General features: G+C 51.3%; 1 protein-coding gene and 1 long non-coding RNA gene across 7 annotated transcripts in view; one reads left to right on the top strand and one right to left on the bottom strand.

The window, feature by feature from the left end:
• Window positions 1-22,154, bottom strand: part of LOC107978296 — a 34,517-nt gene extending 12,363 nt beyond the window's left edge. Inside the window, exon 1 of one of the 2 annotated variants that reach the window (XR_003479760.2) lies at window positions 22,026-22,154. This is a non-coding gene — a long non-coding RNA (uncharacterized LOC107978296). The remainder of the gene's footprint in view (window positions 1-22,025) is intronic. The other variant, XR_004771765.1, reaches the window with a different exon arrangement.
• On the top strand, window positions 787-15,127 carry LOC100757615 (H-2 class I histocompatibility antigen, Q10 alpha chain). Of its 5 annotated transcripts, none has more exons than XM_027388618.2 (8): window positions 799-970; window positions 5,834-5,973; window positions 6,370-6,465; window positions 10,738-11,037; window positions 12,338-12,613; window positions 12,922-13,197; window positions 13,310-13,458; window positions 14,663-15,127. In XM_027388618.2, the coding sequence occupies exons 3-8, from the start codon at window positions 6,414-6,416 to the stop codon at window positions 14,705-14,707; spliced, it is 1,098 nt and encodes a 365-aa protein (XP_027244419.1). In that variant the 5' UTR covers window positions 799-970; window positions 5,834-5,973; window positions 6,370-6,413; the 3' UTR covers window positions 14,708-15,127. The 5 variants fall into 5 exon arrangements, with proteins under 5 accessions (XP_027244416.1, XP_027244421.1, XP_027244419.1 ...); XM_027388616.2 differs by having other exon boundaries at window positions 5,834-6,016; XM_027388615.2 differs by lacking the exon at window positions 5,834-5,973 and having other exon boundaries at window positions 787-970.
• Window positions 22,155-23,505: the final 1,351 nt, after the last annotated feature.

Raw genomic sequence — 23,505 nt, 5'->3', positions numbered from 1 at the left:
GAGAGAGAGACAGAGAGATGTCAGAGCCTGCTCCTGGGTAGGGGCATGAGGATTGAGAAAGGGCAGATAAAGAAAAGAGACAGAAACCCAGGACAGATTCGGGAGGACTGACTGGCCCATGCCTTTCAGCTCACCGGACAGCCCGAGTCTAATTTAGACCCTGCTTATACGCAGACTGGAGGCAAAAGCAGAACCAAGAACAGAGAAGGGCCGCGGGCTCCCTGTCCCTGAGACCCGCTGGGAGGAAGGAGCTCCCTGTGTCCCTGTCTCTGGGTGACTTTCTGCTGGCCTCCTCCCCAGACAATGTGTCCCTCCCCTGGGGCCAACACAACTTCCCTGGCTCTCAGGGAGGCAGAAACAGGCAAGCTGGAGCTCTAATAACTCAGAATAGACTCCAGATGGAAACTGAGTCACCTGTGGACCCACGAAGACATCAACAGTTAAGCATCCAAGAAATGGAATGAAGTGGTCTGGCCTGTCAGGTCTGGGGAGAGGGAGGGGTGCAGGACCCCAGGGAAGGGAGGGGAACAGGGCTCTGGGGCTGTGGCTGCAGGAGGCGGGACCACAGAGTTCAAGGAAACAAGCTGGAGCTGCAGGGTCAGGGACACAACACTGACGCAGAGAAGAGCCCAGAGCCTGAGAGCCCAGGGACACGGACAGCGGACTGGACAGGACAGCACCGACATCACCGACACCCACACCAGGAATAGGACGGGACGGGGCGGGCGGGGGCGGGCGGGGGCGGCGGCGGGGGGGCGCGGGCTGACCCACACATCTCCAGGGAAGAAAGCCCTCAGCGCCTGCCCCACACCCCATCCAGCAGAGGCTTCAGTGCGTTGTTAGTTCCTGCCCATACGCAGCTGTAAATCTCTAGGTCTACTTTCTCGGGGGAGCAGACTTGACAGAGCGCCTGACACCATGTGGGCTCTCATCTTCTGGCTCCTGAGTCGCCCCCGGGACATCGGAGCCCGTGAGTGCGGTGTGGAGGGGGTTTTGTGTCAACTCGCTGGGCAAGTTCAGGGTGGATCTCTGTGAATTCGAGGCCAGGCTGATTGACAGAGTCCCAGGACAGCCAAGGCTACTGGGTCGAAAAACCAGAGAGAGACAGACAGAGGGATGGAGGGACGGAGAGGGAGGGAGCGAGGGAGGGAGAGAGGGAGGGAAGACTAGGGGACAGGGAGAGACAGAAAAACAGGGAAAGGAAGGAGAGGGGAGGGGAGAGGAGAGGGGAGGGAAGGGAAGAGAAGGGAGGGAAGGGGAGGGAGTGAATAAAAGGAAACACAGCTAGCTAATGACACAAGCTGACCATAACCATGTGACCCTGCTCCCAGAACAATATTAAAAAAAAAAAAAAAAAGACAAAGACATGGACTCATAGCTCTGGCTGTCTTGAACTCAACCTGTACACCAAGCTGACCTTGAAGACATAGGATTTGGGCTTAAAGGCACCCACCACCAAGCCATACCAGGCCTTTCCTACACATTCTAATGTGTTTGAGTATGTGCTTGCATATAAGTATGTATGCTGTACCCAGAGGGGGGCTCAGAGCCAACCTCAGCCCTCTCGGGGAGCAGTAAGTGGTCTCAACTGCTGACCTGTGGTGTGGTTTTTGAACTGCATGTTGACCTATAAAGTATACACTGTCCACATTAGAGTTCACATTTATTCATGTGCGTGTGCGTGTGCGTGTGCGTGTGCGTGTGCGTGTGCGTGTGCGTGTGCGTGTGCGTGTGTGTGTGTGTGTGTGTGTGTGTGTGTGAGTGGGTCGGTTCTCTCCTTGCACCATGAGGGAGGTAGCAGGAGGAAGTGGGTACCTGTGGCAGGCCCTGCCTAGCCACACACAACAGAACTAGTGTAACAGGTTCAGCATAAGGCCATCTGGAAATGGGAACATGAGAGAGGCAGGAAGTCAGACAGACAGACAGACAGACAGAAAGAAAACAGGCAAGAGAGCAGGAGAAGATTGACAGAGAGGACTGTAACAACAGATAAGCATCTATTTTGGGGGGAGGGAGTTTGAGGCAGGGTTTCTCTGTGGCTATAGAAGTTGTCCTGGAACTGGCTCTGTAGACCAGAATGGTCTGGAACTCACAGAGATACTCCTTCTGATGGGCTGGGACTAAAGGCCTGTGCCACCACCGATCTTCTGGCCAGATAAGCCCTTTTAAGGACTGCAAGTGTCAGACAGGGAAGTATATAGTGGCTGACTGTAGTGTCCTGCCTCAACTTGGTATGCCAGATTTTGTTGACTCCCCAAAGAAAGCATTACCCCCACTGAGTACAAGGGAGGGCAGGAGAAGGGGAGAGAGGAGAAACTAGGATTAGTATGTAAAAATTAAAATTGAAAGAAAGAAAGGGAGGCTGAAAGGTGGGTTGTAAAGATCACAAGAAAGGGTGCCTTTCAGAAACAAGGAGAGGAGGGGAGAGAGATCAAAGAGCTATCTTAATAGAGGGAGCCATTGTGGGGTTAGAGAGAAACCTGGTGCTAGAGAAATTCTCAGGAATCCACAAGGATGACCCCAGCTAAGACTGCTAGCAAGAGTGGACAGGGTGTCTGAATGGGCCTGCCCTTTAAAGATTGCTGGTGACTATCTTTGTCACCGAGAACCTACATCCAGTGCCTGATGGAAACAGATGCAGTGACCCAGAGCCAAGCCTGGGCTGAGCTCCAGGAGTTCAGTTGAAGAGAGTGAGGATCAAGGGGGAGGAGTCAAGATCATGATGGGAAATAGACAGGGCTCACGTGAGCTACTGGGAGTCCATGGACTCTGGACTGACAGCTGGGGAGCCTGCATGGGACCCAACTAGTCACTCTGAATGTGGGTGACAGTCATGTGACTTGATCTCTTGTGGTGGGAGGTCCTGGCTGTGGCACCAGAACCTTTCCCAGGGGCATGAACCGGCTTTTGGGAGCCCATTCCCAACTGTGGGATGCCTTACACAGCCTTGATACAGGGGGTGGGTCTTGGTCCTGCCTCAACTTGGTATGCCAGACTTTGTTGACTCCCCAAAGAAAGCATTACCCCATCTGAGTACAAGGGAGGGCAGGAGAAGGGGAGAGAGGAGAAACTAGGGTTAGTATGTAAAAATTAAAATTGAAAGAAAGAAAGGGAGGCTGAAAATGTAGCTCAGTTGAGGGGTGCCTGTCCAGTTCCTGGGTCCATCCTTCCCACAACAAGAAACAGAAACTTAGGCTGGGCATTGGTGGCACTCACCTTTAATCACAGCACTCAGGAGGCGGAGACAAGCTCCAAACCCTGTCTTGAAAAAACAAAAAAAAAAAAAAAAGAAAAAGAAAAGAAACAGAAACTTTATAAAGAGGAAAAAGGGCTTCTGGCTGTGGCTCGCAGGGACAGCCTTTCTCTCCAGGTGTAGCACCCCTGCCTGCTCATCTGGGAGTCTCCAGGAGGCTTCAGAGGCTTGGGTTGTAGAAGGTTAGAGCTGGGAACCCTGGCTTCCTATTATTTTTCTTCTATACTGAAATGAGCTGAACCCAGAGAGGAGTGTCGTAGTGTCTGTCTCACAGCTGTGACTTCTAAGGTCACTGAGGAGAGACTGCTTTGAGCTCTAGGCTACTCAGGGCCAGAAAAACAGGATATGGGTGGCCTACTCTCCACCCTTCCAAAGAAGGAGCAAACACAGTGTTCCGGAAAGCCTGCCTTGATACATCGCATCAACAGATGACTGGATAAAGAAAGCACAGTTCAAATACACAGAATTGGATTCACTCAGCCATGCAATGGAATTGCATGCCATCTTCACGAAAAATTAAATCATGGCATTGTGAGGAAATGGATGCAGCTGAAATCAATACACTAAGAAGCAAGCCTCAGAAAGACAAATACCATATATCTTCTTGTGTCTGGAACTCCAGTTTAAAAAAAAATGTGTGTGTGTGTGTGTGTGTGTGTGTGTGTGTGTGTGTGTGTGTGTGTGCTGGCCATGATAGTGGACACCCATCTCTGTGAGTTCAAGACCAGCCTGGTCTACAAGAGCTAGTTCCAGGACAGCCTCCAAAGCCACAGAGAAACCCTGTCTTGAAAAACAAACAAACAAACAAACAAACAAAAAAAGTAAAACCAAAAATCTCCTCACATCACACTTTTGGATGCTCATCCCTTTTCTTTCACCCCCCCACCGCCCATCCTGCTGGCCACCTTTCTCTTCTCAAATATACCTTTTTAAATACTATTATGTGTTTTTTTCCATTTGTTTGGAACTGGGGTAGCCCTGGCTGGCCGGGAACTGGATCTGCAGGGCAGGATGACGTCACACTCACTCCTCTCCAACAGTGTTCTGACTTAGTTCATGGCTGGTGACTTTGTGTGTGTGTGTGTGTGTGTGTGTGTGTGTGGTGTGTGTGTATGTGTGTCTCTAGGAGGGGAGGTCCTGAGGTACTGCCTTTGCCTCCCACACCAGCTCACCCACTTTATTCTAGAAGCTCAGTTATATGGAGGCCTCCATGGTCCAATCACCCTTAAACTTCCCCACTGCTCTGAAAACCCATGGCTAGGTTGAGTAACAGCAATGAAACTGAGATGTCTTCTTCCCTATTCAGTAAGGTGTGGACCACAAGTATTTCATATATGGTCCTAACTGTGTTATACACATTTCCTCTATAGGTAATTTTTTTTTTTTGAGCCAGGGTCTCACCTTGTAGGCCCAGCTGGCCTGGAACTCAGACACCCACTTCTGCCTTCAAAGTACTGGAATTAAAGGCACATGCCACCATGCCTTTTTTTTTTTAAAGATTTATTTATTTATTTATTCATTCATTCATTTATTATACATGCAGTATTGTGCCTGCATGTATGTCTGCAGGCCAAAAGAGGGCAGCAGATCTCATTATAGATGGTTGTGAGCCATTATGTGTTTGCTGGGAATTGAACTCACAAAGTTTGAAATAGAAGTCAGTGCTCTTAAGCTTTGAGCCATGTCTCCAGCCCCAGGCCAATTTTATATGTAATGGTTTTAAAGATTTGTTTTTGTTTTTTAATGTCTAATTATTTATGTATACTTGTGTGTCTATGTGTGTAACCCTCAGAGGTGGGGATCAGATGTCCCCAGAATGGAGTTCCGAGAGTCGCCTGCCATGGGTGTCAGGAACCAAATTCAGTCAGGTTTTGCCAAGAACAGCTAAGTGCTCTTAACCACTGAGCCGCCTCTCCAGGCCCAGACTTACCTTTTTATTTTATGTGTATGTTTGACTATACATGTACTCCATGTGTGTGCAGTAACCATGGAGGCCAGAAGGGGGCGTCAGACCCCCTGGAGTTACAAAGGGTTGTGAGCCATCATCACTCAGATGCCAGGACTTGAACCTGGGTCCTCTATAAGAACCGGAAGTGAGCCAGGAGATGCACTTGGGAGGCAGAAACAGGTGTCTCTCTCTCTAAGTCGAGGCCAGCCTGGTCTATATAGAGTGAGTTCCGGGACACCCAGGGCTACATAGAGAAACCCTATGTTGGAAAAAAAAAAAAAAAGGACGAGAGGAAGAAAGGGAGAGAGAGACAGAGAGATGTCAGAGCCTGCTCCCGGGTAGGGGCATGAGGATTGAGAAAGGGCAGATAAAGAAAAGAGACAGAAACCCAGGACAGATTCGGGAGGACTGCCCGGCCCATGCCTTTCAGCTCACCGGACAGCCCGAGTCTAATTTAGACCCTGCTTATACGCAGACTGGAGGCAAAAGCAGAACCAAGAACAGAGAAGTCGGTAAAGCCGCTCCTGCTCTGTCCTGCAGGGCCGCGGGCTCCCTGTCCCTGAGACCCGCTGGGAGGAAGGAGCTCCCTGTGTCCCTGTCTCTGAGTGACTTTCTGCTGGCCTCCTCCCCAGACAATGTGTCCCTCCCCTGGGGCCAACACAACTTTCCCTGGCTCTCAGGGAGGCAGAAACAGGCAAGCTGGAGCTCCAATAACTCAGAATAGACTCCAGATGGAAACTGAGTCACCTGTGGCCCCCACGAAGACATCACAGTTAAGCATCCAAGAAATGGAATGAAGTGGTCTGGCCTGTCAGGTCTGGGGAGAGGGAGGGGTGCAGGACCCCAGGGAAGGGAGGGGAACAGGGCTCTGGGGCTGTGGCTGCAGGAGGCGGGACCACGGAGTTCAAGGAAACAAGCTGGAGCTGCAGGGTCAGGGACAACACAGAGGCAGAGAAGAGCCCAGAGCCTGAGAGCCCAGGGACACGGACAGCGGACAGCACACACCGACACCGACACCCACGACACCGACACCCACACCACCAGGAATAGGACGGGACGGGGCGGGGGCGGGGCTGACCCACACCTCTCCAGGGAAGAAAGCCCTCAGCGCCAGCCCCAAACCCCACCCCTGCAGCTGCTTCATGTTGTTACTTCCCGCCCATACTAGGTCTACTTTCTCGGGGGAGCAGACTTGACAGAGCGCCTGACACCATGTGGGCTCTCATCTTCTGGCTCCTGAGTTGCCTCCCGGACATCGGAGCCCGTGAGTGCGGTGTGGAGGGGGCTTTGTGTCAACTCGCTGGGCAAGTTCAGGGTGGATCTCTGTGAATTCAGGCCAGGCTGATTGACAGAGTCCCAGGACAGCCAAGGCTACTGGGTCGAAAAACCAGAGAGAGACAGACAAAGCGAAGGAGGGACAGACAGAGGGAGGGAGCAAGGGAGGGAGAGAGGGAGGGAACTAGGAGACAGGGAGAGACAGAAAAACAGGGAAGGGAAGGAGAGCGGAGGGGAGAGGAGGGGGGAGGGGAGGGAGTGAATAAAAGGAAACACAGCTAGCTAATGACACAAGCTGACCATAACCATGTGACCCTGCTCCCAGAACAATATTAAAAAAAAAAAAAAAACAAAATAAAAAGACAAAGGCATGGACTCAGCTCTGGCTGTCTTGAACTCACCCTGTAGACCAAGCTGACCTTGAAGACATAGGATTTGGGCTTAAAGCACCCACCACCAAGCCATACCAGGCCTTTCCTACACATTCTAATGTGTTTGAGTATTTGCTTGCATATAAGTATGTAAGCTGTACCCAGAGGGGGGCTCAGAGCCAACCTCAGCCCTCTGGGGGAAGCAGTAAGTGGTCTCAACTGCTGACCTATCGTGTGGTTTTTGAACTGCATGTTGACCTATAAAGTATACATTGTCCACATTAGAGTTCACATTCATGCGTGCGTGTGTGTGTGTGTGTGTGTGTGTGTGTGTGTGTGTGTGTGTGTGTGTTTGTGTGTGTGTGGACAGCCTGTTTGGGTCAGTTCTCTCCATCCACCATGTGGGAGGTATCAGGAGGAAGTGGGTACCTGTGGCAGGCCCTGCCAGCCACACACAACAGATCTAGTGTAACAGGTTTAGCATAAGGCCATCTGGAAATGGGAACATGAGAGAGGCAGGAAGGCAGGCAGGCAGGCAGGCAGGCAGAGAGACAGACAGACAGACAGACAGACAGACAGACAGACAGACAGACTGAAAACAGGCAAGATTGAGATAGGGTTTCTCTGTGGCTTTGGAGGCTGTCCTGGAACTCGCTCTTGTAGACCTGGATGGTCTGGAACTCACAGAGATCTGCCTTCTGATGGGCTGGGACTAAAGGCCTGTGCCACCACCGATCTTCTGGCTAGAAAAGCCCTTTTAAGGGCTGCAAGTGTCAGACAGGGAAGTATGTAGTGGCTGACTGTAGGTGGGTTGTAAAGATCACAAGAAAGGGTGCCTTTCAGAAACAAGGAGAGGAGGGGAGAGAGATCAAAGAGCTATCTTAATAGAGGGAGCCATTGTGGGGTTAGAGAGAAACCTGGTGCTAGAGAAATTCTCAGGAATCCACAAGGATGACCCCAGCTAAGATTCCTAGCAAGAGTGGACAGGGTGTCTGAATGGGCCTGCCCTTTAAAGATTGCTGGTGAGCCTATTTGTCACCAAGAACCTACATCCAGTGCTTGATGCAGTGACCAAGTGGCCAAGCCTGGGCTGAGCTCCAGGAGTTCAGTTGAAGAGAGCCAGGAGCAATTATATTAGCAAGGGGGAGGAGTCAAGATCATGATGGGGAAACAGACAAGGCTGAGGTGAGCTACTGGAAGTCCATGGACACTGGACAGACAGCTGGGGAGCCTGCATGGGACCCAACTAGACACTCTGAATGTGGGTGACAGTCATGTGACTTGATCTCTTGTGGTGGGGGGTCCTGGCTGTGGCACCAGAACTTTCCCAGGGGCATGAACTGGCTTATTGGAGCCCATTCCCAACTGTAGGATGCCTTACACAGCCTTGATACAGGGGGTGGGTCTTGTTCCTGCCTCAACTTGGTATGCCAGACTTTGTTGACTCCCCAAATAAAGCCTTACCCCCTCTGAGTACAAGGGCGGGGGAGGAGAAGGGGAGAGAGGAGAAACTAGGGTTAGTATGTAAAATTTTAAAAATTGAAAGAAAGAAAAAAAGAAAGAGAAATGGAGGCTGAAACTTTAGCTCAGTTGAGGTGTGCCTGTCCAGGTCCTGGGTCCATCCCTCCTACCACAAGAAACAGAAACTTTATAAAGAGGAAAAAGGGCTCTGGCTGTGGCTCCCAGGGACAGCCTTTCTCTCCAGGTGTAGCACCCCTGCCTGCTCATCTGGGAGTCTCCAGGAGGCTTCAGAGGCTTGGGTTGTAGAAGGTTAGAGCTGGGAACCCTGGCTTCCTATTATTTTTCTTCTATACTGAAATGAGCTGAACCCAGAGAGGAGTGTCGTAGTGTCTGTCTCACAGCTGTGACTTCTAAGGTCACTGAGGAGAGACTGCTTTGAGCTCTAGGCTACTCAGGGCCAGAAAAACAGGATATGGGTGGCCTACTCTCCACCCTTCCAAAGAAGGAGCAAACACAGTGTTCCGGAAAGCCTGCCTTGATACATCGCATCAACAGATGACTGGATAAAGAAAGCACAGTTCAAATACACAGAATTGGATTCACTCAGCCATGCAATGGAATTGCATGCCATCTTCACATAAAATTAAATCATGGCATTGTGAGGAAATGGATGCAGCTGAAATCAATACACTAAGAAGCAAGCCTCAGAAAGACAAATACCATATATCTTCTTGTGTCTGGAACTCCAGTTTAAAAAAAAAGTGTGTGTGTGTGTGTGTGTGTGTGTGTGTGTGTGTGTGTGTGTGTGTGTGTGCTGGCCATGATAGTGGACACCCATAATCCAGCCTTCATATAGATGAGGGGATGGCCAAGTAGGGACCCTGAGAGGGAAGGAAGAGATGGCCAAGGAGGCAGGTGACACAGAGCACAAGGATGAAGCAGCAGAAACTGGCTTGACCAGGAAAGACAGCCAGGCAGCTGGAAGAGGAGCAGTGAGGGAGAAGACTGAATGATGACAAAACCTAATGGCTCAGGCTGCAGAGAGGGCTCACTGGTGAGGAGAACACCCTACACTGCTCTTGCAGAGGGCGGGGGTTTTGTCCCCAGCACCCACGTTGGGCACCTCACAACCACTGTAACTCCACTTCCAGGGAACCTAACACCTGATTTGGCCTCCGTGTGTGTATCACGTATGTGATGTGCCCACACAAGCCAAAAGACATCGGATCCCCAGGAACTATAGTTACAGGTGCTTGTGAGCAGCCATGTGGGTGCTCTGCAAAAGCCAACAGATGCCATCTCTTCAGTCCCTAAAATGATCTTCACAAAAAGAAAGTGCTTGGGATGAGGTCAGCAGAGAGAGCAGCTCCTCTCAGGCAGCAGTCCTGAGTTCAGTCCCCAGCAGTCAGAAAGCAAAGCAGCCTGCACCCCAGCATATGGACACATATACACAAAGACACTAGACACAAGCCATCACTCCATGCTCTAACTCATTTATCTATCTATCTATCTATCTATCTATCTATCTATCTATCTATCTATTGGTTTTTTAGGACAGGGTTTCTCTGTGTAGCTTTGTAGACCAGGCTTGCCTCAAACTCACAAGAGATCTTCCTGAGACTAAAGGCATGCACCACCAACGCCCAGCAAGTTATTTCTTTTTTTTGCGGGGGGTGGGGGGCGTTCGAGACAGGGTTTCTCTGTGGCTTTTGAGGCTGTCCTGGAACTCCCTCTATAGACCAGGCTGGTTGAACTCACAAAGATCCACCTGCCTCTGCCTCCCGAGTGCTGGGATTAAAGGTGTTTGCCACCAACGACCGGCTCCCAAGTTATTTCTTATTCATCTAAAACCAGTGTTTCCCATATGCCTATCATTTTGTTTCATAAGACAGTCTTACTATATAACCCTGGCTGGCCTTGAACTCACAGAGCTACAACTGCCTCTGCCTTCTTCAGAGTGCTAGAATCAAAGGCCTGTGCCACCAATACCCTACCCTAACTTATTTAAAACAAACAAAAATTCGGGAGTGGGGGTGAGATGCTGCATCTCTGAATATGCACCTCATGCAGACAGAGCCCTTGGAGGCCAGAAGGGGTCAGGAGCTGGAGGTAGAGATGAATGTCAGGGGCCATGAGCATGCTGGGAATTGAACTGGGGTGTCTGTAACAGTGACCATGCTCTCATCCACTGAGCCGTCTCTCTGGCCTCTCACACTTACATTTCATTGTCAGTCCCTGACTTATCCTAGTGCAGTGTGGGATTTGATTGGTTTGGCTGCTGGGTTGCTGTGAAGTTGTTCTTATGCTGAGCACCCTGTCTCCTCCACAGTTCACCTGCACAGGCAGGCACAGGCAGGCACACTCACTCCCCCGCCCAGGAGCTGGGTCCTCAGTCAGTACCTTACACTAAATCCTCATTCCCACCTCAGGGTCACATTCTCTGCTGTATTCCTACTCGGCTGTGACTAAGCCGGGTCCACAAGTCCCTGCATTTTCCGCCACTGGCTTCATAGACGACCAGCCTTTCATTCGCTATAACAGCGACAGCATGGAGGCAGAGCCTGCTGTTGACTGGCTGAGGGAAGACCCAGGGTACCTTGCTGACGAGACCCAGATCTTCACCAATAAGATGAAGATTTTCCAGTTGAGCCTGAGAAACATACAGAAGTACTACAACAGCTCCGGGGCCCGGAGTCAGAGAGTAGCAGATGGCGTCCACCAGCAAGCAGGTATGTGCCTGGAGAAGGTGGTAGGACACAGCTGACCTACCTCACTCATCCCCAGAGGCGGGAGGCCCTCAGTGCCCAGACAGACTGACCGACCCTGGAGAACAGGCTGGCTTAATCTGCTCCCAGAGTCAGGGTCTGCGAGACAGACATCAGTCAGTCAGAGTCCCAGATGTAAAACCTCACAAACAGCTCACAGTGTTTGCCTTCTGTGGGTAAGCAGTCATGCTGGGAACCCTGTGACTCCAAGCCAGGGGGCCTGGGTTGCAGTTGACTTTGGAATTCACTAGAGAATTCTTCAGCATAAAAGCTTGTTGTTTTCTTGCTGGACAGTGGTTATTTTGGTTCAGTTTGGGTTTTTTGTTTCTTTGTTTTTCTTTTTTTTCTTTTTTTTTTCTTTTTTGAGACAGGGACTCCCAGTGCCCAGGGTGGCCTCTAATCCACTATGTAGCTGAGGATGGCCTGCCTGCACCTACCTGCTTGCAGGATTGCAAGTGTCCACCCCCACCAGTCACATAGTTCCTCCTTTACCATCACCCTTAGGTGCCTTGCAAGCTCCGGGTGTTAGCTCAGGAGCCCTGTGGGCTTAAGCCCTACATTTCCATGAGCACAAGGCAAAGAGAGTCACAGAGAATGAATGACCAGCATGAGGACACAGCAGACCTAAGTCCTACCTGCCTGGCCAGTGGTTCATTTACTAAACCTCAAGCAGCTTGGGCCTGGCCCGACAGAGCTGACAGCACTTAAAGGGTATCAGTGCTCAGACTACATGATGTATAAGGAGAACACCCTCTAAGGAGAGCACATGGAATCCGATGGGCAGTGCAAGGGCGCCAGGAATCCCATGGGCAGTGCAAGGGCGCCAGGAACTGTTGTGGAGGTTTTTCTTGTCCTGCCAAGTCCAGCTGCCACTCCCAGCCCCAAATGAACACACAAAGACTTAAACTGTTGGCCGATGCCTAGGGCTTCTTATTGGCTAGCTCTGTCTTAATCATTAGCCCATTGTTATAAACCTACATATTTTCACATGGTCTTGGCTTACCGGACAATGCCAGGACCTGTTACTTCTTTGGTGGCTACAAGTCGTCTCCTTGCCACATCTCCCCACCTTCCATTCCCAGAGTTCTCCTGGTCTCCTAGCTCCACCTAGCATCCTGCCTCTGCTGGCCAAACAGTGTTTCTTTCATCAACCGATGAGAGAAACATGTATACAGAAGGACGTCCCCCATCAAGGGACCATAATGGAGAGGCCTGGGAGATACATCTGGCGGCCCTGACATGCTTGTCCTGGGGGCGGTTCTAGGCCCTCACACCCTCCAGTTCACATATGGCTGCCAGATTCGAGATGACAGAAGTACCACGGGACACTGGCAGTATGGCTATGACGGCAGTGACTACCTGGCCTTGGATTTGGACTCTATGCAATATGTAGCAGCCACGTTCATTGCTGGCTACACCAAGCGGAAATGGGAGCACAGCGAGTACTGGCTGGAGAGAGACAGCAGCTACCTGAAGACGGAATGCATACTGTGGCTCCACAGATACTTGGCCCTGGGAGGAGAGAACTTCAATCGAACTGGTAAACACCCCTCCTGGCCCAGCCCTGCTCCCTGTGGCCAGCAGGGTGAGAGCTCCCATGGCCACTCCAGCACAGGGATGGATGGAGGTAGTCTCTCTGGGCGGGGCCACTGTGCCATGGGTAGCTTCCCACAAGCAGACGTGCACATTTTTGAGTCTCCTGGACTGTGGTCACCTTCCACCCACCTCTCTGGGGTCTCTACTCGCTAAATGTGTCCCAAAGGTCCTTGGGACTGTCTCCCACTTCTGCCATTTCCACTGGAGACATGAAGCTGTGCCTACCAGCAGCTATCTATCTGTTTACTGCAGACCCTCCCCAGACGAGAGTAACCCACCATCCCAGACCTGAAGGAGACGCCACCCTGAGGTGCTGGGCCCTGGGATTCTACCCTGCTGAGATCTCACTGACCTGGCAGTTAGATACAGAGGAACTGACCCAGGACATGGAGCTGGTGGAGACCCGGCCTTCTGGGGACGGAACCTTCCAGAAGTGGGCAGCTGTGGTGGTGCCTTCTGGGGAGGAACAGAAATACACATGCCATGTGCACCATGAGGGGCTGCCTGAGCCCCTCACCCTGAGATGGGGTAAGGAGAGAGTGGGGGCACAGAGCTGGGCTCAGGGAAAGCAGAAGCCCTTCTGGAGACCCTGAGCAGGGCCAGGGTCCTTCAGGGTCCCTCTTCTTTCTTTTCCTTTCAGAGCCTCTTCAGCACAGTACCCCAATCATAGAGGAGTGTACTAGGAGCAGTGGATGTGGACATACAGTATCCAGGAATGGCCTCGTGCTTATTGTCGTTTTCATAGTAGTTGTGTTTATTATTGTTGGAGTTGCCTGCTACCGTTTGAAGGTAGGAAAAGGAGGTCTGAGCGCCCTATGTTGGAAGGAGGGTCAAGAGTTAAGTTGTGCTGGGCAGCAGCAGCTGTAGTGGCCGTGGCCCACGCATGCCTTTAATCCCAGTACTAGGGAGGTAGAGGCAGGCAGATCTCTGTGGCCAGCCTGGTCTATCAAGGGAGTTCCAGGACAGGCTCCAAAACAATACAGAGAAACCCTGTCTGGAAGACCCCCCCCAAAAAAAAAAAGTTTTGGCTAATCTCATGCTATTTTGACTTCATGTCATTTCTGTAATATATTTTTAAGATTTTATTTATTTATTATGTATACAGTTATCTGCATGCATGCTTGCACCCAGAAGAGGGCACCAGATCTCATTACAGATGGTTGTGAGCCTCCATGTGGTTGCTGGGAATTGAACTAAGGTCCTTGGAAGAGCAGTCCATGCTCTTAACTTCTGAGCCCTCTCCCAGTCCCCATTTCTGTAATGTCTTTAAAAAAAAAAAAAAGAAAGAAAATGTAATGAAACTCTAAAACAACTACATATTAGCCCCAATTAAATGTTTTCCTTTATAAAAGTTGTTATGATCATGGTGTCTCCTCACAGCAATAAAACCCTAACTGAGACAGACAGCTTCTTTTCTAGGAGTTGTGTTCCTGCAGCATGCCAGCAGACTATAGGCATAAGAAAGGGTCTCACTATGTAGCTCTAGCTGTCCTGGAACCTCACTAATATTCCAGGCTGGCCTCCAACTCATAGAGATCTGCTTGTCTCTGTCTCTGTGAGTTCAAAGCCAGCCTGGTCTATAGAGAGAGTTCCAGGACAGCCAGAGCTACAGACAGAAAAACCCTGTCTCGAAAAACTAAAGCAAGCAAGCACACACACACACACACACACACACACACACACACACACACAGCACCCTAGGGCAATTTTACACACTAGCAAGGTAGAAAATGTACAGGTTTTAACTACTGAGCCACCTTTTCAGTCCCTAAAATTGAAATTGCTTTAAAGGGCCCGAGTATCATGGAGTACGAAAGTGACTCTAACCATATCTCCTGTCCCTCATCAGTCTGTTCTGGAGCTCTGAAGTTTAAATTGGCTTGTCTGCTTCATCTTAGGTCCTTCGCTAGGGCAAGTGCACCCTCTTAACTGCAGAGCCATCTCCCCGACCCTGAAACTTCTATTCTCTGCTCATTGGCTTTTGTGTTGACAGGCATCAAGAACTCTGGCACCTCGTCACATGTCCCGGCAGCTGTAAGGAACAACCTGGCTCTCCTCTCTTTTCTGCTGAGATGCTGAGCCAGCGGCCATCGTCTAGCAGGCACAGGGGTTGCAGACCTGAGCTCCCTCTCCAGAGGGACTGAAATGAGATGATGAAATGAGCGGGCTCCCCCCTGGCCCAGCACATAATTCCTGGTGTTCCCTGGACTTCTTGACCTTGCCATTTCATCCAATTCAAAGGAGTCCAGCCCTGCAGCTCCAGGAGAGGCACTGGGGTGTCTGACCTGAGATTATTTGCATGATTACTCTGAAAGAGTAATCATGGCTTGAGAGCCTTCACCCAGTAGCTGATGGCAGCAGAAGCAGACACCCACAGCTAAACACTGAGGGAACTCCTGCAATCCAGTTGTAGAGCAGGAGGAGGGATGAGCAAAGGAGGCAAGACCATGCTGGAGAGACCTACAGAAACTGCTGACCTGACCTAGTGAGAGCACAGGGACCCCAGCTGTAAAGCTGGGGAACCAGCATTGGACTGAACTAAGCCCTCTGAATGTGGGTGACAGTTAGGAGGCCTGGGCAGTCTATGGGGCCTCTAACAGAGCCAGTGTTTATCCCTAGGGCACAAATGGACTTTCCCATTCCCTATGGAGGGATGCTATTGCAGCCCAATACACGAAAGAGTGTTGGGAGAGATGTTGGGCCCCAGCCCCGACGGCGTCTCTGTGAGTTGATGCAACCACAGCCCAGCCATGCCCCACTGGCTCTTACACCTTGGGTTTTTTCACTGTGCCATAAGTCTGTACATAAGGCTGCTTTCTCCCTGCCAAAAAGATAGGGACACACATAGCACAAGCAGCAGGCTCTGCTTATAACTAAATCTCTAGGCTTCTGCCAGTAAGCAGCACCTCCTTCGGGGCCTCTGCCTCTGCTCCTGCCTCCAGGCTCCTGCCCTGTGTGAGTGCCTGCCCTCACTACCTTTGAAGACGAACAGTTATTTGTAACTATGGGTGAAATATGTTGTTTCATCACAGCCATAGTGCGATGGGGGACGTCCTTCTGTATATATGTTTCTCTTATTGGTTGGTGAACAAACACTGGTTGGCCAATAGCCATGCAAGAAGTATAGGTGGGGCTACCAGATGAGGAGAATTCTGGGGAGAGGATGCAGAGAGGGGTCAAGAGACACTGTAGTTACCAGGAAGATTGGATGCACCAGGTGTTCTTCGGTAAGATAAGGCCATGTAGAAATACATAAATAGTAATGGGTTAATAACAGAAAGCCTGTAAGGAAACTGAGTCATTGGCCAAACTATAGTTACTGTGAGTTTCTGTGTGTTTATTTGAGTCTATTTGGCTCAGGACCAGGTGGAAAAGGAACTCAGTCTGCAACAGTGATCCTACCTAAGACAAACATGCTCAGCCTGCAGAGATATGGGGACATCTTCTGCCTATCACACAGCATCGGGGGACTCTGTGGCTATCTTTAACTCTCTTCATCACAGATGAGGAATGACTAACACGACTAACGGGCCCTTTGTGGTGAGGGCGTGCTTATCACACTGGTGCACACGGCGCTGAAAAGAGCTCACTTGTCAGGAAACTATGCTGAGACCTGTGACCCTGAGCAAAGCCGAGCAGTGTGGAATTCCCCATGCTTTCAGTCACAGAGGGCATAGGAAGGACTGACGTATGGACCTTGACAGTGAGGATGTAAGGCACCCTCTTTATGTGGTATACGGTAAGCACACAGGGCAATCTTTTAATTGTATTTGCATTTATTTATTGTGTCTGTATACATTAGCAGCCAGAGGACAACTTGTGGGAGTTGGTTCTCTCCTTCCACCGTGTGGAGACTGGGGATCAAACTCCAGTCATCAGAGTTGACAGCACGCCCTTTACCCACTGAGCCATCTCTCAGGCCCCGCCCTCTTCTGACCTTGGCAAGCATCCCTTGAACACATATTTACATACATACATGCATACACATAAATAAAAATAAGATCTTAATCCCAGCACTCAGGAGTCAGAGGCAAGTGGATCTCAGTGAGTTCCAGGCCAGCCTGGTCTACAGAGTGAGTTCCGGGACAGCCAGGGCTGTAACACAGAGAAACCCTGTCTTCAATCCCCACCCCCCCCCAAAAATAATAATAATACTTTAAAATACTGCAAATCTATGTGCTGTATGAGCATTAAAACCCATAACAAAATACCAGCTAACATAAGCTCTTTAAACAAAAGGCCAGCACAGTGAACTGATTCTATGAAGGTCATGCTTTGAATTTAAAGTGTCCCTCATGTTTTTAGCTTGCTTTCAGCAGAGTCTCACACAGACCAGCTGGCCTCAAGCTCACCATGCAGTTGAAGGTGACTCTAAACTCTTGACCCTCCTGTATTCAACACCCACGTGAGGAGGTGACATCTCCATATCGGGCTTTCCCCATGCCTTAAAACATTTTCCCCAGCTGCCTTGCTTTGGTCCCTAGGGACCTTTTAATTTAATGTTTTAAAACTCCTTGTTCTCATACAACAAGGACATCTGTTCAACTATGTTCATAGCAGCACTACTTGTAATAGCCAGAAACTGGAAGCAGCCTAGATGCCCCTCAACCAACGAATGGATAGAGAAAATGTGGTACGTTTACACAATGGAGTACTACTCAGCAGAAAAAAACAATGGAATCTTGAAATTTGCAGGAAAATGCATGGAACTCGAAGGAACCATTCTGAGCGACGTAACCCAATCACAAAAAGACAAACATGATATGTACTCACTCATATGTGGATTTTAGACATACAGTAAGAGACTACCAGCCTACAATCCACACTGCCAGAGAAACTAGTAAACAAGGAAGACCCTAAAAGAGACAAACTTTGTCCCCTGGAGAAGGGGAAAGGGTCACCATCCCCTGAGCAAATTGAGAGCATGGGAAGAGGGGGGAGGGAGCTACGAGAGTGAGAAGGGAAGAAAAGGAAGGATGCAGAGGTCATGAGGGAGCAGAAAGGTTGAGTCAGGTGTAGATTAGAAGAAAGGATATGCCATAGGTAGGGCTTTAGTTGGGTTGGTGGTGGGAGGGGAGGAGGGGAGGGAGAAGGGAACTGGGATTGTCATGTAATTCAATCTTGTTTGTAACTCAAATAAAATAATATAAAAAAATAACCATCAAGGCAGTGGTGGGGCACACTTCTAATCCCAGTACTTGGCAGGCAGATCTCTGTGAATTGAAGGCCAGCCTGGTTTACAGAGTGAGCTCCAGGACAGCAAGGATACACAGAGAAACCCTGTCTCGAATAAAGCGAAACAAAAACAACAAAAACCACAAAGTGACGTCACTGAACATGACCTGCAAAGAGGTAATACAGACAAAGAATCCCAGCAGCACAGAGAGCAGCTAAGTGGGTGAGGTAACTGAGCAACAGGTTTTGAGTATTTACTGTTGGGTCATTCTTGATCTAGTAAGCTGAGAGTGGGGGGGGATGCAGTCCTAAAACAGAGCTCCCAGGAGGCTGACGAAGAAAGAGGATGTCTCCTTGGCCACCCTGGGCTACATGATGAATGAGTGATATTTCTGGCAGAAATATCCATTTAAGGCGGGAAGTGAGACAGAATGTGTGTTAATGCTGTGAAGACAAATCCAAAGAAAGAACCAAAAGCAATCAAGCTACCAGCTGTAAAAGACTGGCTGGTTGCTCCTCGCCAGAATTCTGGCCGATTCGTCCTTCTCTCTTGGCGGGCTCGACTGAAGAGTGACAGAGCCTGTCCTGCCTTCCTGAGGAGAGGGCTGGACTCTGAAGGTCCTGAGCGTCCTGCTGGTTGAACCTGATACCTGACCCTGCCCACAGATACTCAACCTCCTGTCAGAGGCTGCCCTCAAGTGGACACTTTGGCAAATTAAAATTGTGTGAGGTGGGGTGTGTGTGTGTGTGTGTGTGTGTGTGTGTGTGTGTGAGAGAGAGAGAGACCTGTGTGTGTGTGTGTGTGTGAGAGAGAGACCTGTGTGTGTGTGTGTGTGTGTGTGTGAGAGAGAGAGAGAGACCTGTGTGTGTGTGTGTGGTGTGTGTGTGTGTGTGTGAGACCTGTGTGTGTGTGAGACCTGTGTGTGTGTGTGACTGTGTGTGTGTGAGTGTGTGTGTGTGTGTGTGTGTGTGGTGTGTGTGTGTGTGTGTGTGTGTGTGTGTGTGTGTGTGTGTGAGACCTGTGTGTGTGTGAGACCTGTGTGTGTGTGTGTGTGTGAGACCTGTGTGTGTGTGTGTGTGTGTGTGAGACCTGTGTGTGTGTGTGTGTGTGAGTGTGTTGTGTGTGTGTGTGTGTGTGTGTGTGTGTGTGTGTGTGGTGTGTGTGTGTGTGTGTGTGTGTGTGTGTGTGTGTGTGTGTGTGTGTGTGTGTGTGTGTGTGTGTGGTGTGTGTGTGGTGTGTGGTGTGTGTGTGTGTGAGACCTGTGTGTGTGATGTGTGTGTGTGTGTGTGTGTCAGACAGGGTTTCTCTGTGTAGCTTTGGAGCCTGTCCTGGATATGTGTGTGTGTGTGTGTGTGTGTGTGTGTCTGTCTGTCTGTCTGTCTGTCTGTCTGTCTGTCTGTCTGTCTGTCTGTCTGTCTGTCTGTTTGTCCTGGAACTGGCTCTGCAGACCAGGCTGGCCTCCAACTCAAAGCTCCGCCCGCCTCCGAGTGCTGGGATCAAAGGCGCGCGCCACCACCCCCAGCTTGCACTTGTCACTGACCTCTCGATCTGATCTTTACAAGCCCCCTGACCACCCTGACCACACGGTAGCTGTGGGTGAAGGAGTGCGTCTCTTCTTCCGTTTGAGGGGGACGGATAGATAGTTCTGTCCCGTCGGGCAGGTTTCCCTTCAGCAGCCTCAGAGTCTGTCTGTGTGTCACAGCCAAACAGCCAAATACCCAGTCAAGCGGCCCAGCCAGCGGGTGTGCAGGGTGACATCACAGCCGACATCTCAGAGGGGCACAGCACTGACAAACTCACGGTGTCCTCAGTACCCTCAGTTCCCGTGCACGCTCCGGACTCCAGTTACTCAAACTCCAGATGACTCGGTCACCCTGGCACCGCGGCAGACTCGCAGCACCGGGGACTCACTGTGACTCCACCTCCGGGTGTCCCAAAGTCAAGGACAGCGTACAGCGGCGACAGCGCCGGACAACTGCTCAGAATGTCAGCCTTCGCCCCAGGCAGGACCCCGGCGCCCCCTAGTGGCGCAAAGTTAGAGCGGCTGCAACCCTGGAACCCCGGCCAGGCTCAGCGCGCAGCAGCTTCGGCTGCAAAGCCAACACCCTAAGATCCCAGGCCGCCCAGCGCTCTGAGAACCCGGCGGAGGGAAAGTGTCACGGGGTGGGGGGGGAACCGGGTTTATCAGCTGCCCCACCTGTCCGGGCATCCAACCAGAAACCACTGCAGGCTGCTGCAACCACACCCCGCGCACGCCAGGGCCTGGGTTCCATCAACACATGGGAGAGGGACAAAAATAAAATAAAATAAAATGCATGTCATCCCCCGGAGGTGACAGACGCGGTGGGAGGGGGACTGGTCCCTCTCCACCAGAGAACAGGAGGTGGGGTGCGGATTGTGAGCAAACCCTGCCTCTCTGGTGCGCTGTCTCCTCCCCGAGCTCCGTCCCGCTCTCTGCAAAACCTTTCCATCCACTTTCAGTGTCAGCCTAGCAGGGTGTTATAAACCGTTACCGGGCCCAGGGCGGTGAGATTCCGGAACAGAGACGGAGGGAGCAGCCAGCCCAGGCTCTCCTCAGCATCCCTAGTGCGTCCGCGCGGCCACCCCGCCCCGGCTGCCAGGAGAACCCAGGCCTGGCTCTTGGCTGCCTCTGTCTTGAGCCATAAAGGGCGAGGGAGGGGCTCCGTGGTTAGGAGCACCGACTCCTCTTCAAGAGGACCCGGCTTCAATCCAGGACCCTACACGGTGGCTCACACAGCCGTCTATAACTCCAGCTCCAGGAGAGCCAACACCCACGGCAAAACACCAATGCGCATATTTTTAATTAAATAATAATTTTAAAAAACCGTCAAGGGAGGCGGGTGGCGGTGGTGGCGCACGCCTTTAATCCCAGCACTCGGGAGGCAGAGGCAGGTGGATCTCTGTGAGTTCGAGGCCAGCCTGGTTTTGCAGAGCGAGTGCCAGGACAGACTCCAAAGCCACAGAGAGAAACAAAAAACAACAACAGCAACAAAAGCAAAACCAAAAATCTCCTCACATCACACTTTGGGATGCCGATCCCTTTCCTTCCGCCCTCCCGCTCCTGCCGGCCACCTTTCTCTTCTCAAATTCTTTTTAAAATACTATGGTTTTTTTTTTTCCCCCGTTTGTTTGAAACGGGGTAGCCCTGTGGCCCGGAACTGGATCTGCAGGGCAGGATGACGTCACACTCGGGGCGAGCCGTCCCCTCCGCCCCCCCACCCCTACCCCACCCCACCTCACCTCACCCCACCCCACCTCACCCCACCTCACCCCACCACACACCGAGTGCGGGGGTTAAAGCCGGGGTCCCGGCGCTCACCCCCTTCCCGAGGGGCCGGGGACAGCCGCGCCCCCCCCTTCCCGCGAGACAGAGACAGGTTTCCCGCGGGACAGAGACAGGTTTCCCGCGGCCGCGCAGCTCGCCGATGGGCGAGGGCGGCCCCGGGAGCCGGGCAGCCCCTTCCTGTCAGCTGGGTTTGCAAACACCGCCACCACCCTTTTTTCCCGGTCCCCGGGCCCCGGGCTCCGACCTCCCAGGCCCGGGCTCCGACCTCCCAGGCCCGGGCTCCGACCTCCCAGGCCCCGGGCTGCCCCGGGCTCCGACCTCCCAGCCCCGGGCTGCCCCGGGCTCCGACCTCCCAGCCCCGGGCTGCCCCGGGCTCCGACCTCCCAGCCCCGGGCCCCGACCTCCCAGGCCCCGGGCTCCGACCTCCCAGCCCCGGGCCCCGACCTCCCAGGCCCCGGGCTGCCCCGGGCACCGCGTTCTGAACCCCGGGTCACGTGCTTCAGACCGGCGCAGTCCTGACAATTTGGGGATAAATCAGTAAAGCGGGGTGGGGTGGGGGTTAAGATCCAGGCCGGGAAAAGAAATCAAAGTAAGCACTAGAGAAAGAGCTCCAAGTTGGGGAACTTTGAGGATTGCAATCTCTCCTTTCCCTTTCCCTTTCCCTTTCCCTTTCCCTTTTCTTTCTTTTTTTTTCTTTTCTTTTCTTTTTTTTTTCTTTTTTTTTTTGGTAACCGCGATTTCTATCCAGAAGCCCCTTTCCCAGGTTTAGGCGACAGAGCGAGCCCAGGACGGCCAAGGCCACACGCGCACACACAGAGGAGAAACAAGCACAAAAATAACAATCATGAAAGTAAAGGGTTTATCCCGGCTTACCGTTTAAGAGGAAACCCGCGGAGCTGGCGAAGGCGAACCGGCTTTGCACAGAGGGAAGAAGATATGAAGCTTAAAAACCCTGACTTCCCAGACCCCGTGACCTACTTCCGTCAGCAGACGCCCCCTACTGGGGGTTCCGGGAAACGGCTGCGATGGGCTCCACTCGCAAAAGAAGCTAACTCTTTTTAATCCCAGCACTCTCTCCGGAGGCAGAGGCAGGAGGATCTCTGTGAGTTCGAGACCAGCCTGAACTACAGAGCGGGTTCCAGGACAGACTCCAAAGCCACAGAGGAACCCTGTCTGAAAAACCAAAAAAAAGAGGAGGGGAGGGGAGGAGAAAGGAAAGGAAAGAATACACACGTTTTAATGATTTCTCTTTATAGCCCTACAGGGGTAGTGCACTCCTTTAATCCCAGCACTTGGGAGGCAGAGCCTGGCACATCTCTGAGTCCCAGGCCAGCCTGGTCTAAGTGTATGTATGTAGGCCTGTCTGGGGTGTGTACGTGTGAATGCGATTGCCAGCAGAGGCCATAGGTGTCCAAACCCCTGGAGATGCATTTACCAACATGGGTGCTAGGAACCAAACTCCAGTTCCCTGGAAGACCACCACAAATTCTTAACTGCCGAGCCATCCCTCCAGCCTCCAATTTTTATTTTTTGAGACAGGGTCTCACTATATAGCCTTGGCTGAGCAGAAACTCGCTCTGTACACCAGGCTGTCCTCGAACTCACAGAGATCCTCCTGCCTCTGCCTCCCGAGTGCTAGGATTAAAGGTGTGCACCACCACCGCCGGACAAACAAGCAAGCACACTCTTAACTGCTGAGCCATCTCTCCAGTCCTATTCTTCAAAATTAAAAATTAAAAAGCTAAGCCGGGTGTTGGTGGCGCAGACCTTTAATCCTAGCACTCAGGAGGCAGAGGCAGGTGGGTCTCGGTGAGTTCGAGACCAGCCTGGTCTCCAGAGTGAGTGCCAGGATAGGCTCCAAAGCCACAGAGAAAAACCCTGTCTTGAAAAAAAATTTAAAAACTATAAATAATTTCCATACTATTGTAATTTTTACACTACAACCGAAGAATCCTGGGCTTTAGCTCATTAGTGTCATTTATTTTTTGTTTTTTCCTAAGAATCAAAAGGTTCTCACACTTCAAGGGGGATCTGAACTGGAGTTACAGACAGTTGTGAGCCACCATGTGGGTGCTTGGAATCAAACCCAGGGTCTCTGGAAGAGCACCCATTGCTCTTAACCACTGAGCCCTTTTCTATCCCCAAGAAAAACTTTAAAATGTTCCAAACTTTGTTATGTCATCATTCAAGTTCAGCTTTAATATTTAATTAAAAGTCATTGAAACCTGCTACAAACAGAAGAATGCAGCTAAATGTTTAAAAGCAGTAGCAGGCTGGGTGGTGGCGCCTTTATTCCCAGAAGCACTCTTCGGGAGGCAGAGGCAGGCGGATCTCTGTGATTTCGAGGCCAGCC

Source organism: Cricetulus griseus (assembly GCF_003668045.3).
Source record: "Cricetulus griseus strain 17A/GY chromosome 1 unlocalized genomic scaffold, alternate assembly CriGri-PICRH-1.0 chr1_0, whole genome shotgun sequence".
Taxonomy (NCBI): domain Eukaryota; kingdom Metazoa; phylum Chordata; class Mammalia; order Rodentia; family Cricetidae; genus Cricetulus; species Cricetulus griseus.
This window is presented reverse-complemented; position numbering and strand designations above follow the sequence as displayed.